The 20263-nt window shown below is 46.7% G+C and overlaps 1 protein-coding gene across 1 annotated transcript in view; it reads right to left on the bottom strand.

Annotated features, from left to right (window-relative positions):
* The window catches only part of diaph3 (diaphanous-related formin 3), a 251367-nt gene that overhangs the window by 67078 nt on the left and 164026 nt on the right, over nucleotides 1–20263 (bottom strand). Inside the window, exons 23-24 of the mRNA XM_035523093.1 lie at nucleotides 11789–11913; nucleotides 6544–6708 (exon numbers count right to left, since the gene is read on the bottom strand). Coding sequence (XP_035378986.1) covers nucleotides 6544–6708; nucleotides 11789–11913 — 290 coding nt within the window. The remainder of the gene's footprint in view (nucleotides 1–6543; nucleotides 6709–11788; nucleotides 11914–20263) is intronic.

Raw genomic sequence — 20263 nt, 5'->3', positions numbered from 1 at the left:
GCATTAAGGCGGAGACCATGTGTAAAAGACACTGGACAGAAGGGAGGGTTGTTTGAATTAAGGCTCAGAGCTCTGTGGTCTTACACTCCTCGTTCTGCTCAGTTCTCATTAGAGACGATGCTCTCCATACTCTGTGGCTGGCTCCCAGCTGCGGCTGGGGCTTAATTACGGCGGGTGTGCCGGCAGTGTGGGTCCTCTTCCCCCCGCCTGCTGCTCCAGACAAACGCAGCAGCCTGACGGGGTGAGCTGCACTCTGGGACACTGTGGCTAGAGTGACTGAAGCTAATTTCACAAACTCTAATTGCTTTGGCTGGAGGCAGAAGAGCTACTGTTGTTTACATTAAGGAACCCGGGCAGTGTGAAACGGTATCGTCCTCACAGCTCACTGTTGGGGCTGGAATACGGCCCACACGCTGCAGAGGTCGCCGCCTGGAATTTGGTTTTAGCCTCGTGCACAAAAGACAGCATGACAAACCACTGTATCCATAAAACAGACCTACAGAAGAGGAAAAGGTGTCCGGCAAAAAAAAACAAAAACAAAACAAAACACACACAACCTCAGACAACAGTGCTCAAACCTCAAACAAACAGAATAAAACCTCCCAAGAGCAAAGTCGATTTCTGCATAAAGCAAACCAAAGGCCAAGTCCAATTTACCCATTCACCCAGAATACCACACAAGCCCCCGTGGTGTGGGCGCCAAACAAACGTCAATGACAAGGGGATCAAATCTTTGTCATGGCAGAGGCCTCTGCTCACGTCAGCCCAACATGCCGGTCACCACCAGCAGCAGTCAATGTGTTCGCTCGATGTCATCAGTCTGAGGCCAGCGACTAAAAGACGCCTCTTTAGCCCGAGTTAATGGCCATTAGTGAGGAAGGACGACGTTAGAGTTTCAACAACACACACATCTTCTGTGTTCACTTACATTCAAAGGAATGTAAGTGAACACGCGCCTGCTCCACGCGCCTGCTCCACGCGCCTGCTCTGGTGGACGAAGGCCAGATGGAGCGCTGACACTACACCTCACACGCTCACAGGTGTGCAGCTGCACAGTTCCTCACACGTTCGCTCTCTGCTCACCAAGGGTGTAACCATGCTTCAGAAATAGAGAGGAGCCAAATGTAAAGTGCCCCAATACATTTTTTTGTTTGGTTTTTTTAATGGGGCATATATAAAGGTGTCTTGTAAATCAGAGGTCACCAACCTCTTTTAAGAATAGGATCGGGCTATGAAATCTGATCAATTGAAAGATCTGCCAGCATAAATGTTAATATACGATGTAAGTAGAACACTCGAGCTGAGATGTGTTTAAGTAATAGCTCTATTTAACTATTTAGCTAATAAGCACCAATTCAGTGGCTGCAGCTGTGGTAAATGAGACAACTGCAACAGACAAATTACTGATGCAGCTGATGTGATCGGCAGGGGAGACAGCTAGCTCACACATCCAACACATCCAATTTCTCTTGTATTACTAGTTTTATTTACTTTAATGCCATCATGCTGTTTAGCTAGCTAGCTATGTGCTTAAAGAACAGTGTAAAATTACCAGAAACGTTAGCTGTATGCTAAGCTAATGCTAGCTATTTAGCTAGGAATCTAGATACTTGGCTACTTTCTCCATGTTTAGCCATTATTTCCTCTCTTATCAACCCCAATGAATGCTCAAACACAAGTGCGTGCTAGTCGTTAGCATGTCTCGAGATCCTAACACCACATACAGCGCAGACCTGAAACAGAACACTAATTATTGTTCAGAGGGGGCGGGTGAGGGGGTCAGAGAGATAAAGAAAGATAATATGTAAGGAGGAGAGATGGAGAGAAGTAGAGAAAGATGGCAATTGAGCGAGAGTTGGACAAGAAAAAATAGAGAAATGAAAGATGGAGAGAGGGCATACAATATGTGAGTGTCCATATGAGACACCACACTCTGAACTACTATTAGCACTCTCACTTCAACACAGGACAGTCTCTGAAACTTTGCCCCTCTCTGGGTGAATCAGTCTGGGCAGAACGCACAGAGAGAGAAGGCAGCAGGGGTGGTGACCTCCACAAGCACCTGAGAACCTGATCTCCAGCCTGGCCTGAAATTCACACTTTGATTCAGTTTGAACCGTAAAGTCCATTCACACTCTGATTCAGTTTAACAGTCAGGTCCATTCACACTCTGATTCAGTTTAACAGTCAGGTCCATTCACACAATGATTCAGTTTAACAGTCAGGTCCATTCACACAATGATTCAGTTTAACAGTCAGGTCCATTCACACAATGATTCAGTTTAACAGTCAGGTCCATTTACACAATGATTCAGTTTCACAGTCAGGTCCATTCACACAATGATTCAGTTTCACAGTCAGGTCCATTCACACAATGATTCAGTTTCACAGTCAGGTCCATTCCCACAATGATTCAGTTTAACAGTCAGGTCCATTCACACAATGATTCAGTTTCACAGTCAGGTCCATTCACACAATGATTCAGTTTAACAGTCAGGTCCATTCTGTGGGTACTTCATACTTTCCTGATTAATACATATGCACAATACTTTTAGTCTCTTTTTCTCTAATGCTACAGACAATGTGTTATATGAAGAGGAACTGACAAGTCAGAACAGAAGCTAGCAACATGCGCATGAGCGCACCTGTGAGTGTGTGCATGCACGTGTGTGCGTCCACCTCTACACCTCTCTAATCAGGTAATGAAAATAATCAGAGCTTGAGATTAAACATGACCGGCAGTGCAGGAGGCAAACACCTTCATATGTGGCTGGTTTCTCTGCTCTATTTCTGGAGAGCCGTTTCCCGTTCCTCTCCACACACTGGGAGGCTGGGGGAAGTGTGTCGTGGAGTAAAGGTGTTCTCCTTTCGTCCTGTTCCTCTCTCCTCCTGTTCTCCTCACAGGAATTCAATTATTCACAGGAGATTCGGTGGCCCACAGAGCGCCTACTGTTATAGCGCAGGCGAGATCAACGTTCTCTTAAGGTAAATTTGCTTTCTTCTGGCTTGGCCGTTCAGGCTATGCCAGACTCGTGCCTCGTGCAGACTCACGCCTATGCCTTTTCTTTTCATTAAAGGTCTGTCAGATCCTGCTCAGGGGTCTCAGTGTTGTACTTTGGGGTGTAGGGAAGGGAAAAGCAAGAGAGAAGAAAATGGTGTGTGTGTGTGTGGGAACACACACACTTCTCAGAGTCAGTGCAATGATTGTCAAAAACAATCTTCATCCAAACAGTTGTCTTGTCACTCAGGAGAGAGAAAGGTCTGAATTACAAGACTGAATAAGAGAATAATATAATGTACACATTAAAGAGAGAATGGATGTGTGTGTGTGTGTGTGTGTGTGTGTGTGTGTGTTTGCGTATGTCTATGTATTTGTGTTTATCACAGAGAGAATGACTGTGTGTGTGTGTGTGTGTGTGTGTGTGTGTGTGTGTGTGTGTGTGTGTGTGTGTGTGTGTGAGTGCATACCAGAGGAGTGTGTGCGCATCACTGATAGCATGCCTGTGTGGGGGTTTGTGCAGTAAATTTATGACCATATAGAGGAGTAAGGTCTGGAGAGTTGTGTGTGTTCGGGTGAGTGTGTATGAATGCCTGTGTAAGAGAGAGAGTGTGTGTGTGTGTGTGTGTGTGTAAGAGAGAGTGTGTGTGTGTGTGTGCGCGCACGCGTGCGTGCACGCCCACTTGCAGTAGATTCACAAAGTATTCAGACCCTTTGTTACACAGTTTATTGTGGATTTGATTTTGAATGGATATAATTGCAATTTTTATCCATCAATCTACACTTAATAATCCACAATGATGAAGAGAAAACATGTTTTATAGTTTTAAAAATTAATTAAAAACCAAAATCTCTCACTCACAAAAGTATTTAGACTCTTTGTTGAAGCCCATTTGACAGCAATTATAGCGGTAGGTCTCCTTGGATACGGCTCTGAAATCTCAGCACAGCTGGATTTAGGTGGTTTATAACAATTCTCCATGGCAGATCCTCTCAGGCTCCACCAGGCTGGATGGTGAACACCCGTAAACTGCCGTCTTCAGGCCTGGGTTTTGGCTGGACCACTCAAGAACATTTAGAGATCTGCGCTAAAGCTAGTGGAGTGCTGTTATTGCTATATGCTTTAGGTGGTTGTGCTGAAAGGTGACTTGTCACTCCAGTCTGAGTTTGTGCGCACTCTGAACAAGGTTTTCTTCAAAAGATGCTCCTGTATTGGCTGCATTTAGCCACCCCTCAATTATTACCTGTCTTGACGTCCCTGCCGTTGAGAAGCATCCCCATGTTTCACCAGAGGTGCTATTAGCACGGCAATATGCAGGACCTGTGATATTGTCTGGCAAAAGGCTCACCGGATCAGAGAATATTCACCCACATGTTGTCAGGGTGCTTTTCTTGCTGTTTAGCAAACTCTATGCCTGAAAGTCAATAGTAACTCCATCCCATCACTCATAAAAGTCTTGGCTTCTGGCCGAAGACGTTCTCCCGTTTCTGCACAAAACTCTTGGATCTCTTTTAAAGTGATCATTGGGATCTTTATTGCCTCTGTGCCCAGGGCCCTTCTGGACAGGAGGTCCAGTTTGGCTGATCGGCCAAGCCTAGGTAGGTCTGAGCCAAGCTTATTACACTTCCACTGTGTTCCTGGGTCACTCAGAGCCTTGGACATTATTTTGTATCCCTACGCTGACCTGTGCTTGGCCAGAATTCAATAACAGACATTCACAAATAGTTCCTTGGATTTCATGGCTTAGGCTTTGCTCTGACAATGAAGTGCAAGTTGTGGGCCTTTACACACACAGGTGTGTTCACACAGGTGTTTAATCAACTGAGTCCTACAGACATTGCAAGGATAATTTAAAGCAAAGTAAGTACATCTGATCAGTCTGGAGTGTGACTACAAAAGGGCTGAACAGGTTTATGAGGTTTCGGTTTTTGATTTTTAATAAGGTTTACTTTGTCATTAAGTCGTGTTTCTCATTACGTGTAGATGGCTAAAAATAGCAACAACATCCATTCAAAATCAAATCAATTGAAAGTCAAAAAGTATGCAACAAGTAAACTTCTGAATACTTTCTGAATTAAATGTGTGTGTTTTTGTCAGTATATACATGTATGTAAGTGTGCGTTTGTGTGTGTGTGTGTGTGTGTGTGTGTGTGTGTGTGTGTGTGTGTCAGAGGGAGAGAGTAAACACGCTGCTCTCAGCATCTGCACTCTGCTACAAGGCACTTTGTTTCTGATTCATTATTAATAATGAACAATGAGGTGGTAACCGCAGTGTAACACCACAGCAGTGAGGCCCTGCAGCCACGCCCCCACTGGGTAAGCCCCTCCCACGGACACCAACTGGACAGCAAGCATAGCCTGCTTTACATTCTGGACGACAGGCAAAGACTTTCTCTCACCAACAGAACACAGTCCTCATGTGTTCCCCACTGGTGCAAGTGATGAGAGAAGCAACCGCTCATTCTAACGGCAGGGGACGCGCTTCACAGGGGACGTTCTGGAAAGTGGACCACTTTGAGAGGTGCATGGCAAGAGAGCATCATCATGCACCTGATGGAAGGCCCGTCTTTAGTCTGCTCCCCAAATTTTACAATTCCCATCATGAAATCATTTAAAATAATAAAACCAATGAGATTCGTCTCATCACTGCTGCAGCCAAGTGGAAAATAACTTTGCATTTCAAATGGCGTTTCACCGAGCACACAGCCTGCACCTCCATCGTCAGATTACCACGCCGTAGCAGGCGGGATTGGAACGAGAGGAGTGTGAGGGAGAAGACGCACGTGCACGTGCATGCACACTCCCCATCACAGGTGTAGCAAAAGGGAGACAAAAGGCACGAGTGTGAGACGTCCTTTCTTGTGGCAGGTGCGTAGAGCTGAGCACGGCCACTAATTACCCCGCGCAAGAGACGTTTCACATTCAGCCAAAGGCTCAGGACCGAGAGCACATGAGGGGGCAGGGCGCGAGAAGAGTGTGTGTGCTGGGGCAGTGAAAGGAAGAAAAATTAAAAAGTGAAAAGTAAGAAAACAGGGCAGATCCCAGTGCTCTGCTACAAGTCAACAGTGCACAACCACAGAACACAAAGCTGCACACACACACACACACACACACACACACACACACACACAGACAAGGCTAGGTTTTGGTTTTTTTTTTATTTAGGGCTCGAGCCCCCAGTGGCTGAGTCTCACCATAAAAGTCTCCTCTAGAACAACCAGAGTTGACCAGAATGTTAGTCAAGTGTTACAATTTTACCGCCGGTAATTAAGTGCAACACTGACCTATAAAGAAAAAGCCTGCCTTTTAAAAACGTTTTTCTAGCAGGGTGAGAGAGTGGGGGAAGGTGTAAGGGGAGGGGTCTGGGGATAGAACACACTGCAGCATAACCTTCAAAGTGTCAGTAGTGCTAAAACGCACGGTTTTAATAAACCTGAGATTAAAACAAAACACAAGCCCTGTAGGCCCACCCCTTAAAGACGCCCCTAGACACACACACACACACACACGCATACACACCAAGAAACAAAGCTGGATTTCATACCAGGAACATGGCTCTGAAGTTGCTGAGGTCTGTGAAGAGCTCCTCGATGGAGGTCTTCTTGGGGTCAACAGTGAAGTACTCCAACAGGCTGAGATACACAGAGGTCATGTTGGCTTGTGTAACCACCAGCTTCTGGTACTGCTCCCTGGCCTGCAAGGAAAAGCCGTGAGGCTTGGCAGTTAAGGACTCAAACAGGAGCACGTGCACATATCTGTGTGTTTGTATGTGAGCGTGTGCGCGCATGTATCTGCAAATGTGTGTGTTTGTGTTTGAATGTGTTATGCGTACAACAATGCATCAATCCTCCAGTGCCAGACCGCAGAATGTATTTCTTCCTTCTAATCTGGAAACTGTAGGAATGATGGCAGCAGTTTGGGAGATTAAATCTCCCAGTGAGTCGCTGCCCTCATCAGAACGCGATGAGCGCCTCCATTTTTCTATGAAGTAATGTGGCCTGCAACGTCACGGTACGATCACTGCGCACAAGTCCCAAGCAACAACACAGCTTCGCAGATTTGTTGCTAATAATTCTTGTTTTCTCGTAGACGCAGCGCGGTTTACAAATGTTTTACAGCCAATTAAAGCTCCGCAGCACGAACGCGAGTGTGTGAGGGTATGAGTGCAGTATGACTGTGTGTGAATGAGGAAGCCCATTAGTGAAAGGCATATTTCAAACAGCGTGCACACACCGCACAGGCCATGGAGACCACAGCAGCCCACCTCTGATCAGCATCAGTCTAACAGAGGAAGTAAAGAAGCAACCAGCCACGTTTGAAACAAACCCAGCAGAAAGTGCATTCATCACCCGGGACAGCTACATGCAGACATGAATTACAGCAGCAGTGATGCTCACTGAGCTCACTGCTAACAGGGTCTAATACTTCATGCCAGCGTTCCTTGTAGCCTGAGGAATATTTGTGCTCTGTGGCCACTTACGAGGGTTATTAAGCATCATTAGACAAGTGCGAAAGGCAACTGACCTCATTCTGATGTGGCATTTCACACAGACACTCGCATGCATACACATACGCACCCACACTAACGCGCTCTCACACATGCAAACAGGCAGACGCATGGACATCGACATGCGCACACACGAATGTGCAGACCCAAACGCGCGCACACACATGAACGTGCAGACCCGCACGCACGCACACGCACACACACAGACACCAGTGCATGCACGTACGCCTACATGCACCCACTCACACACATGGACAGCGGTTTGTTAACTCAAAAAGACTAATGCAGACGCAGCTCTGGCACGGGCGGAAAGGAGAAAATCTTTGAAGAAGATCAAAGTTTTCCTCTCACAATAGCGAGCGGATAGGTAGTCCACATAAATGGAAAGGCAGAGAAATCAACGGCCAGCTGGAGAAAAAGAGACGAGACACTACGAGAAAACCTCTGTCTCGCTGTATGGCTCGAAAATGTCAGAGACCAAAATGTATATCTGTGTTTAGTCACAGCCTATATCCAATGGAAAAATGGCTACAAGACACTGCTGGACGAGCATACATCAAAGCGTACTGATGCGCACACACAACCGCCCCACACAGAGTGAGGCGTGTGAAACCCCTATGGGGCCCAGTACATCATATATGAGTTATTATAAAACGGGCTACAGTTAGTGGACCTCAGCTTTGCATATAAACCACTTTGCCTTAAGTCAAATAAAATATCGACAAACTGTTGCACGACTCTGTGGAAGAGATACCTAGTAATAATATACGACACACACACACACACACACACTTTTATATATATATATATGAATTACACCCTCACCCCAGTCATTTCAGTGTTTTTACCAAGTTAAATAAAAAAGTCATTTAAAGCATGAGGACAGCTTTGTCTAAACTCACGGTGTAGGAAACAAAACTCAAAGAAGGGGTGAAGCGCGCCGTAATACTGCCATCATATGCTACTTACATCACGCACATGAGACATTTCCAAACACTGCTTCTCTCAAATTCCTCCACCCTCTAACTTTCATTCTAACTTTACACACACAATCCTAGCTGGGAGGTCAGGAGTAGCTATAAAAAGCCTGGTTTTCTTTTCTTTTCAAGCTGCACTGCTAATATCGCATGACTTTGATGTTGTCTGAAATACTAAATCCTTTCTGGCGCTGTGGCCTCACTCTACATTTACTTGCATCTCATCATAGCATACAAACTGTGGGGTGTGTGTGTGTGTGTGTACACATACGTCCATGCACGGGAGGAAGGTGGCACCTCATAATGAGTGTTTAAGCATGTGCATAGGTGTTAAGGATGTGCGCAGGTGTTAAGCACGTGTATAGGTGATGGCATGCAGCGTGTGTTTTCGCCTGTGTGTTTTTCTGTCAGGTATGGAGGCTTCACAGGTGTGTGTGTGTGCTGGCAGCAGGCTAGCGGCGCTCCACACACTCTCTCCACTCTCCTCGTCCGCCACAGCCGCGATGTCCTTTGAGCTCCGCGCGGCTTCTTTCCCGGGATCCTGACCCTGTGTCCAAAGCTCTCCCAGACCCACCTCTCAGCTTTACTCCAGTGCAGGCAGGAGCGCACCAGTGTGCCTCCTCTCCTAGATATACACCTTCCTACTCTGAAGTGGAATTTGGTTGAGTGCTAAATAATGAATAAGCGCCCAGGCGCTGCAGTGGGGGGGGGGGGGGGGGGGGGCAGGCTCAGAGACAGAACTGATGAAAGGGCCCCTGGAACCTGAGAGGATGAAGGAAAAGTGGCTCAGGCCCCAAGTGCTGGAAAGGAACGGCTGTTACTTTGACGACGGTGGTGCAGAAGAGAGGAGGGTGGGGAGAGACGGTGTGTGGACACCACGGAGACTGTCGCTGTCCTCTCCGTGGTCCCTACGGCGTCTCTCGAGGTGGGGCTCCCTGCTGACAGAGACCACCTGCACCTGTTTTAGACTCCTTTACAAATGCCAGCACATCGCTGATATGAAGACAGCACTGGGGAATTTACTCAGTTAATGAAAAGTGTGTGTGAGCGTACGTATACAAAAAAAGACTTAATTAATTCTCTGAAGTAAAAGGAGGAGTCCGTGGGTGGAAAGAGACGGTGTTTACAGTGACACAGCAACGGGAGAAATGTGGACTCTGAGCTACATTTCAAGATGTGCTAGAAAGAACACACACCCAATGTGGGAGAGAAATGGTGAAGGAGAGAAGGAGAGAGAGACAGAGGGATAGAAAGAAGAGAAAGGAGGAGAGGCAGAGGGACGTGTCCAGTCAACGTCAGCATTCTCCAGCTCATTAGTGGGGTTTATAAATAGTGACCACTCATCACACAGACCCACAACACAGCCTGCCCTCTTGTACTGGGCGCCACATGCACACACACACACACACACACACACACACACACAGAGAGAGAATTCCACGCTGGCTCATGTGCTCTCTCCGGCTTGCTCTTCACCACTCCAAAGCTGACGAGCTGTGCTTGGATCACCCTGCCGTTCACACCGTCACTCACACACCCACACACACGCAGGCCTGTGGCAGCCAGCACCTGCCAAGCCCAGCTCAAAGCACGCGGCTTCTGCCCACCCACCCACACACCCACTCACTCACTCACTCGCTCGCTGACAAGTCCCACATCCCTCCATATCACTCGGCCTTATGGTACAAGACACACAACACGCAACACACGCGCGCACACGCACACATCTCATGAAGCCTTCAGCAAGCCATTTTCTGGCTCGTATCTATAAAGCGCATATAGTAACGACAAATGTGCGTCTCAGGCCAGCGACAGACTAGACTACGTATATGTCAGAACACCTCGATGGAGGCATACTTAGGAAGACACACAAGCCCACATCCATGCCTGCACACCAACACGCACACACACCCACACACACACACACACAGTCAGGACAGAATGGTGACGTGTTCTGTAATGAAGCGAGGCTTAAGCGGGTCAGACTGTGCGACTGAGACTGACACAGAGATTAGCTTTAAAACTACTCCAAATGAGACTGAGATGAGAGACTAAAATGTGAAAATTAATGTTTTACAGGAGGAGAGAGAGAGAGAGAGAGAGATGAGAAGAAAGAAAGAGCTGTGGTCTAGTTCTACGGTGAGGTCATCCTCTGAAGCACAACGAGAGCAGTGAGGCTCATCATTTTGTCTGGTCTCTTCTTTCCCTCTTTACAACCACATGTGCAGGACAGAACGGACAAGAACAGATTAGCACAGCAAGGCAAATTGTGAGGAGCAGAGAGAAAGGAGCAGAGAGACAGGAACAGAGAGACAGGAGGAAAAGCACAAAGAGGAGAGAAAGACAGGGAGAGGAGAGAGAAATGCACGCCAGAACACTTACACGCACACACTCACTCGCACACTCGCGCGCATGCACACTCGCACACACACACTCGCACGCACTCACTCACACGCACTCACTCACACACGCACTCACTCACGCGCGCACTCACTCACGCGCGCACTCATTCATACACACACGCGCACACACGCACACGCGCACGCACGTGCACACACACACTCACTCACACGCGCACATTCACTCACACACACGCGCACACTCACTCACTCATGCGCACACACACACGCACGCACACGCACGCACACACTCACTCACACACACACACACTCACACGCACACACTCACACTCACACGCACACACTCACACACTCACGCGCACATGGCACATAATGACGTTGGGGGGGTGGGGGGGTGGGGTCCCCACGCAGGGGCTCCAGCCCGGGGCATTTACACCACCTCATCCCTACAGACTGGACACACTCAGAACCAGTCAGCCCCACACCAAACTCTACACACCCTCCTATCACCACATATAATATGACCGGAAATAGCAGAAGCTGTATAACAGTAATACTAGTGATAATAATAATAAGCTCAAAATAAGAACACCATGGGTATACCAAAAAAAAAAACAAACACAAACAGAGAAAAAGGAAGGCAACTATGTCTAAAAAAAAAAAAAGTGTTCAAACTTTAGTAAATAAGAACACAGTGGAGGTGGAGAACAACAGAACAGAGAGAGAGAGAGAGAGAGCGAGAGAGAGATAGAGAGGTGGATGGGGGTATAGGGAAGGTGAAGACAGTGGTACTCCATTATTGAGAAGACACCTGCTTCAAGACTCCAAACCTGAATTCTGACACTAAAGGTTAAAAATTAATATACATACCCCTGCAGTCTTACACACTGACCTCTCTCCTATGATCGGACAGAGGGACAGACTGGCAGTGGTGGTAAAGGATATGGCCATCTTCTTGAGGAACATGTCTTGCTGGTCCTCAGGGGAGCTGGAGGTGTCCAGATCTTTTTGCAACTGTAGCAGCTGATGGTCCATGTGCTTCAGACTCTTCTCCAAGTTCTCTGCTGAAACTATACACACACACACACACACACACACACACACACACACACACACACACACACACACACACACACACACACACACTTAAAAAACAGACTCACCAGCTTCTCTGCCGACATTACACAGATATTTTTATTAGACTTTTCTGTTTCTCCGTGTTCTGTGTGCACACACCCACACCCACAGATACAGAAAAAAAAGGTGAGAGCCGAGAGAGTGAGAGAGAGCAAGAGAACAGGAGAGCAAGAGCAAGAGAGAAAACGAGAGAGAGAGAGAGAGAGAGAGAGGGAGAGAGGGCGAGAGAGAGAGAGGGAGAGAGAGAGAGAGAGAGAGAGAGAGAGAGAGAGGGAGAGATGGAGAGAGAGCGAGAGAGCATGTGTGTGTTGCTTTTATCAGACAGCTACACAGGGACCCAGTCCTTAGCACAAAAAACACTTGAGACAAGAAAATTAAAAGAACTTTTATATTTGACTTAATGTTGTTAATACAACAGACATTCTTTAAAAAAAAAGGTTTTCACACAATATGCATTTGTGTGAAAGTGTCTTCATGCAGTGAAGGCCTGGTACAGCCTTAGCGTTAGTGTGAAACGCAGACACACCAGCCTTATTGCGAGTCCTGATCAATCTCTCCAGTTCACAAATTACACACATCAAGAAGGACCAGTGTTTGTGGGGACCCTTAAGCTGTTTAACTCTTAGCTGCATAAACATATACACAGCTGAGCGGAGGATGAGAAAGAGACACTCTGCCCGGCGTGTCTCTGGCTCGGGAGACGCCCACACAACCCCCCAGACTGGACGGCACAGTCTTCAGGCTCTGTTCTCTACCCAAAACCTTCAGCCTCTTAATCAAAGTTCAACTGCCTATTAAAATCATATAATTACCTCATCACAGTACTACCGTGCAAATAACACCATTTAAACCTGCCATTTAAAAGGGAGGGTGGTGAGGGAGTAGGTGTTGAAGAAAAGGATTACCAGTCACCTCTGTTTGCAAAACACACACACACTCCTTTAACAGACAGGCAGTGAGGCACATTTTCAAACTTGCTACTGCTTACTGTGGACTACTGATTAGTGGAGATAAACAGAACGGCTTAGAGAGAGTGTGTGTGTGTGTGTGTGTGGAGTGTGTGTGCGCGCGTGTACGCATGTGCGTGTTCCACTAGGTGTTATGGATTTTCAGAAGCAACACCTCACAGCTGCTCTAATTAACAACAGCTCAACAGCACCACCAATCATACATACAAACCACAAATAACTATCACACACACCGCTCACAACAGCAGTACCAATCACACGCACAGCAGCATTTCCACAAATACAGGCACACACCATTTACACACACCCTACACACCACAGCAACATTTCACACATACCCACCACAAACCACCAACACCATAATAAACGCATACTTCCCCCAACAGATTTAAACACACACACCAATACTATTTACACGCAGACCATAAAAAACACATACTCCCCCAACACACGCCAGCAGCAAACTTTCAACATGGTAGTCATTGCACCCACACCCCCACATACTTGCACAATAGCTGCACCATTTCTACTCCTTACACTCAAGCCGACACACATCCGAACAGTTTGTGGCAGAAGAAAAAGAAAAGAAAGGGGTGTGTGTAAAATTACAACAGCGCATTTGATATCCGTGTTTTTAGTAGAAACTGCACATGCAATTCTAAGCACAAAAGCATGCATTTCTAACTCCAAGCAGTCACACCACTTCTGCAGAACAGTGCATGTTGTGTCATGCAGAAATATATAAAAGTGTAAGTATTTTACATGGTTGTACAATATATATTTATTTTACAATAAGAACAAAAAACATTTGGTACTGATGAGGAGTCAAACCCAAGATTTATGCTTTCAGTGACTTTTCAGTGGTTCAACTAATTTACCATTGCATTAGTGGCTTGGTAACATATATGCAGTTTTAAACTCTTGAAGCTGTGTATGAAAAGTGCAATACATATAATACATGTGCAATACATATAAACTTGCAGTCATCATATTAGTTATTTTCTTTACCAACACAGTGTGTGTCATTACCAAGACTACTGGTGGCTGGATTACCTTACGAACATTTCCATAGCTTTAGCTTGAAACAAGAGGGTCACTTCAGCTAGGACACCACCTGAGTCAACAAGGTCAAGACACATCAGAGGGGAAACATGATGATGATGAGATCCTCATCATCATCATCATCATCATCCCCACAGCCGAAAACTGGGCACCAAGGCCCAATGAGTCCATGCACCAAGTTCAACACCAGAGCTGCTGACCTGAGATTGACAATCATGGGTAAAATGGACAGATTACCAAGGGACGTGCCTGATATATGTCACAGCTATAGTGATACTTGAAATGCTTGCCTATCAGATGAACACCATCAAGGAGCAGAATCCTCTGTAGAGGAGGAGGTTTGAGGCCAAGATAAGGGCAACACAGAGTGAGGGCAGCCAGCTATCAGCACTGTGGAAAGGTGTAATGAAGGTGATGAAGGTACCTGAGAAGTACAAGCAGCTGTCCTTACCTGAGGCCTTGAAAACTGGCAAGCAAAGGTTAACAGGTCGGAGCTACACACGAGACGTATAAGCCATGAGAGCAAACAGGGTGTTCTCACACAAGACATCCAAAGTGTACTCCCAGTGGCAGGGTAACTGCATAAGAACAGACCTGCCAAAGCTGGAGACTGAACAATATTGGAAAGGCTTATGGAAGAAGTAGGTATCACACAACAACAATGCCCAGTGGTTAGAGAATCTGAGAGCTGTCCCTAACAACCTCCCTGAACAGGGTCCAGTAACCATCACCCTAGCAGACATCCAAGAAAGGATCTCAAATAAGAGGAGCTGGACAGCTCCAGGACCTGACATGAACACATCTACTGGGAGAAGAAGCTGACTGTTCTCCATGAGCACCTGGGAGCACAAATCAACCATCTGCTAACGGGTGCAACCCACCCTAAATGGTTAACTGAAGGCAACATCAAGCAAGGGATTAAGGAGATGCCCTGCCTCCACTTCTGTTCTGAATAGTCCTGAACCAAATCAGTGAAATCATCATCATCATCTCCAAGAGTGGCTACGGAATGGAACACCCATCAGCCACCTCCTCTACATGCATGAGATCAAGCTGTAAGGCAGAATTGAGTGAGGCATCGAGTCACTAGTCCACCTCACAGGATATACAGCAATGACATGAGAATGTCATTTGGACTGGATAAGTGTGGTCGGATAGTTACAAAGAGAGGATAGATGTCTAGAACAGAGGGGATCACACTACCCAAAGGTAACATAGCAGATGTTGAGGGCAGCTACAAGAGCCTTGGAACCCCACAGGGGAAAGGCCACAAGGAAAACAACTACAGCCAAATACCTACAAAAAGTGAGGCAAGTCATAATAAGCTGAATGGGAAGAACAAGATCTGGGTTATCAACACCTCCACTCTACCAGTCAACAGATACATCAACACCTCCACTCTACCAGTCAACAGATACACCAACACCTCCACTCTACCAGTCAACAGATACATCAACACCTCCACTCTACCAGTCAACAGATACACCAACACCTCCACTCTACCAGTCAACAGATACACCAACACCTTCACTCTACCAGTCATCAGATACATCAACACCTTCACTCTACCAGTCAACAGATACATCAACACCTCCACTCTACCAGTCAACAGATACATCAACACCTTCACTCTACCAGTAATCAGATACATCAACACCTTCACTCTACCAGTCAACAGATGCACCAACACCTCCACTCTACCAGTCAACAGATACACCAACACCTCCACTCTACCAGTCAACAGATACACCAACACCTCCACTCTACCAGTCAACAGATACATCAACACCTCCACTCTACCAGTCAACAGATACATCAACACCTCCACTCTACCAGTCAACAGATACATCAACACCTCCACTCTACCAGTCAACAGATACATCAACACCTCCACTCTACCAGTCAACAGATACACCAACACCTTCACTCTACCAGTCATCAGATACACCAACACCTTCACTCTACCAGTCAACAGATACACCAACACCTCCACTCTACCAGTCAACAGATACACCAACACCTCCACTCTACCTGTCAACAGATACACCAACACCTTCACTCTACCAGTCAACAGATACACCAACACCTCCACTCTACCTGTCAACAGATACACCAACACCTTCACTCTACCAGTCAACATATACATCAACACCTCCACTCTACCAGTCATCAGATACATCAACACCTCCACTCTACCAGTCAACAGATACATCAACACCTCCACTCTACCAGTCAACAGATACATCAACACCTCCACTCTACCAGTCAACAGATACATCAACACCTTCACTCTACCAGTAATCAGAAACATCAACACCTTCACTCTACCAGTAATCAGATACATCAACACCTTCACTCTACCCGTCATCAGATACATCAACACCTCCACTCTACCAGTAATCAGATACATCAACACCTTCACTCTACCCGTCATCAGATACATCAACACCTCCACTCTACCAGTCAACAGATACATCAACACCTCCACTCTACCAGTCAAGATACACCAACACCTTCACTCTACCAGTCATCAGATACACCAACACCTTCACTCTACCAGTCAACAGATACACCAACACCTCCACTCTACCTGTCAACAGATACACCAACACCTTCACTCTACCAGTCAACAGATACACCAACACCTCCACTCTACCTGTCAACAGATACACCAACACCTTCACTCTACCAGTCAACATATACATCAACACCTCCACTCTACCAGTCATCAGATACATCAACACCTCCACTCTACCAGTCAACAGATACATCAACACCTCCACTCTACCAGTCAACAGATACATCAACACCTCCACTCTACCAGTCAACAGATACATCAACACCTTCACTCTACCAGTAATCAGAAACATCAACACCTTCACTCTACCAGTAATCAGATACATCAACACCTTCACTCTACCCGTCATCAGATACATCAACACCTCCACTCTACCAGTAATCAGATACATCAACACCTTCACTCTACCCGTCATCAGATACATCAACACCTCCACTCTACCAGTCAACAGATACCCTGCTGGTATGATAACATGGCCTAAGGAGAAGATAGAAGCCACTGACATCAAGACAAGGAAACTCCTCAGAATGCATGGAGGGTTTCATTCCAAATCCAGCACTCTGGGAATGAACACTAAACAGGAGGAGGGCCAAGGACTAGTGAGCGTCAGAGCCACTATCCAGGATGAAATTACCAAGATCCAGGAAAACACCAGGATGGCCCTAAATGATGGAATGCTTTGTGAGAACCTCAAACAGCAGAAACTTGATGAGGATGGAAATGAGAAGGAACAGGGACCATCATGGGAGGAAAGACCCTTCACGGTATGCACCACCGGCAGATTGTGGAGGTGGCCGATATGGAGAAATTCTACCAATGTCTGGAAAAGGTCTGGACTGAAAGACACCACAGAGGCACTAATCATGGTAGCACAGGAACAAGTTCTGAATACAAGATCAATAGAGGCTGGATCTACCACATCAGGCAGGACCCCAGATGCAGGCTATGCAAAGATGCCCCTGAGACAATCAATCTAGCACATAGAAGCAGGATGCAAGGAACGCCATAACCAAGTGGCGGGATAGTGTACAGAAACATCTGTGCTGAGTACGGCTGGAAGGTCCAAGGTCAAAGTGGGACACATCTCTGAAGGTGTTGGAGAATGACCGAGCTAAGATCCTGTGGGACTTCCCGATACAAACAGACAAGATGGTAAAGGCTAACCAACCGGACACAGTAGTGATGGGCAAACAGCAGAAGAGGGCCATAGTGACAGTGTGGTGATCCTGAGTGATAGAAACATCAGGACCAATGAACAAGAAAAACTGGAAAAATACCAAGAGCTGGGAGACGAGCTGGAAAAGATGTGGGAGTTCATTGTGGTTCCCATGGCAATCGGGGCACTAGGGGATGTGACCTCCCAAACTGGGAAAATGGCACCAGATCATCACAGAAACCACCCACCCACACACCCACACAGCTTCTATTCAACGTTCACAGATCTAAGAAAAACAATGTGATCATGATTGTTGACAGATGATGAATTGGAAGTGAATCATTTTAGCAGTACTGGCAGACTTAACATACTGATGCGGGGTGTGGTGTGGGGCGTGGCATGGCATGGGGTGTGGCTACTGTGTTAGGAAGCACCACAACTTCAGTAAGGAGCTTAAAATCAACAAGGTAGGATGCGCTTGGACATCAAATGCAGTAACTGCACACACCTGAAATGTAGAGGGCCACCTGCCATTAAGCCCCTCCCCTCCCTTGTCCACAGGCCCTGCCCTCTCCTATCCCCAAGCCCCACCCTCTCCCTCCCCTGACCTCTTCCCAGGCCGCGGAGTGGAGAGTTGGAAAGCAAGGAGGCCCCAGAGACAAAGACATTCAAAGAGAGCCTCAAGTGCTGACACAAGATGGGCTGCAGTGTGCGTGTGGGTGAGAGTTCAGACATCAGGTGGTTTAAACAGAGGAATTCTGAGCCCAGGTATGTCCGAGCGCCCACTGTCACTGTTAACTACGATACAATGTCCAAGTATGAGGGCAGCAGCACAAGTTACAGTGAAGCCAAGTTTCAGTGTCCTTGTGTGACACTGTGAGCACATAACTGCCCATCTAAGAATAAAAATAAAGCATAAAAATGAACTCTAAATGCAGATTTAAAACATTTATAGTAATCAGAAATCAGCCCAATTAATGCCATACAGGTATGCAACCACCTGTCCTCATTGCCCACTTCACGTGGTTTTGGAAAGCTGGCATAGGTACATTTACGGCACATAGCAGACGCTTTTTTCCAGAGGGACCTACAAAAGTGTTTGGTCATCTACTCAGGGAAGCCATCAATGGCAGCGCATAGAGGTTAGAAATACTAAATACTACCAAATACTAATGAAATAATACACTGCTAGATACAATATCTTAGTTCAGTGGCAGACACAGACTCTGTGCTGTCTGTGTGCTGTAGTCCTCCCCGAGTGGGGAGGACGTCAGAGAGTTAGAGCTCAACATCTCTGTGTTGTATAGCTGGGGCACCAACCCTGTTGAAACTCTAGCTCCTGTGCAGCTCAGGAGAGCAGCACTCCAGACTTGTTTCCTGAACCTAACACCTGATCCAGCCACCCAGGCCCTTGCGGAGGCAAGATCAGAAGTACTACGCACAGGTTATCAGAAGAGAAAATACATTTCAGCCTCCACGTTGTTATATGTGGGGCACCTATACGGCAGTCTTCCCCGGCAACCAGGTATCATCCTCTCTTGCGCTGTTCGCCCTCTCTCCCGTAGTTAGTTAGCACCCTAGACGCACGATGCTTACGGCCTAATTCCAGTGCATGTGTGAATCAGACACAGGCAACGCTGGCTTACTGTGTAAGGAGGAACCATTAGCATCCTGGCTGGTGTGTGCCGTTGGCATGGCAGCCGAGCGAGCAAAGAAGCAGGACAGCGGAAAACAGAACAGAGATGGGGAGCGTGTCCTTACACACACACACACACACACACACACACACACACACACACACACACGCACAACCTCTAGCTCCCCCTTATGGAGGGAACAGGAAAGGGAGGAGAAGAACAAGGTAGGAGCAGGAGCGGACTGACGGAAGTGGTGGGAGCGGACAGGGGGCAGATGGACCAGGTCATGTTCAGAAAACAGCTCAGGCGGACAGGAGTTAATGGACTCAACAGGAAAGTGATCATTTCGGGAACAGAACTAGGGCTGTTTGAGACCTGTTGCTAAGATGCAGATAGGATGATTTTTGCCAATTAAACAACAGAAGAAGGTGTAGACAACTACTTAGTGCTATTACTAGAAAAAAAAAACAGCATTTGAGTAAACAGATGCAATTTTCACTTCTGTGTAAAAATGTTTCTGTGCTGGCCCTCAAGACACGCCCCGTCTGGCCTTCAGAGACGAGCTTCTGTTGAATATTCTGTGATGAATGCATTCATCTGGGTAAACGAAGCCTTGAAAGGAATTTAGAACAGAAGAGAATAGAGCGTTTTTCTCTGGACTTCGGTAGGGTGATGTTTGTCATGGCCTCGTTCTCTACAAAGGTCAGAAAGGCAGTGCAGAAGAGAGGAAATCAGCAGTGATAGCAGAAAGCTGTTAAACGTGAAGTGGAAATTACAAAATTACATTTTCAATGTAAATACACACAATTAAATGACCATATTTGCAGGCGGAGTGGGTGATATAAATTAACAGGTAGATGCTGTATTTCTGAGCGTCATATG

This window comes from Electrophorus electricus, chromosome 26, assembly GCF_013358815.1.
Source record: "Electrophorus electricus isolate fEleEle1 chromosome 26, fEleEle1.pri, whole genome shotgun sequence".
Classification (NCBI taxonomy): domain Eukaryota; kingdom Metazoa; phylum Chordata; class Actinopteri; order Gymnotiformes; family Gymnotidae; genus Electrophorus; species Electrophorus electricus.
The sequence above is the reverse complement of the archived record's forward strand: the minus strand, read 5'-3'. Positions and strand labels throughout refer to the sequence as shown.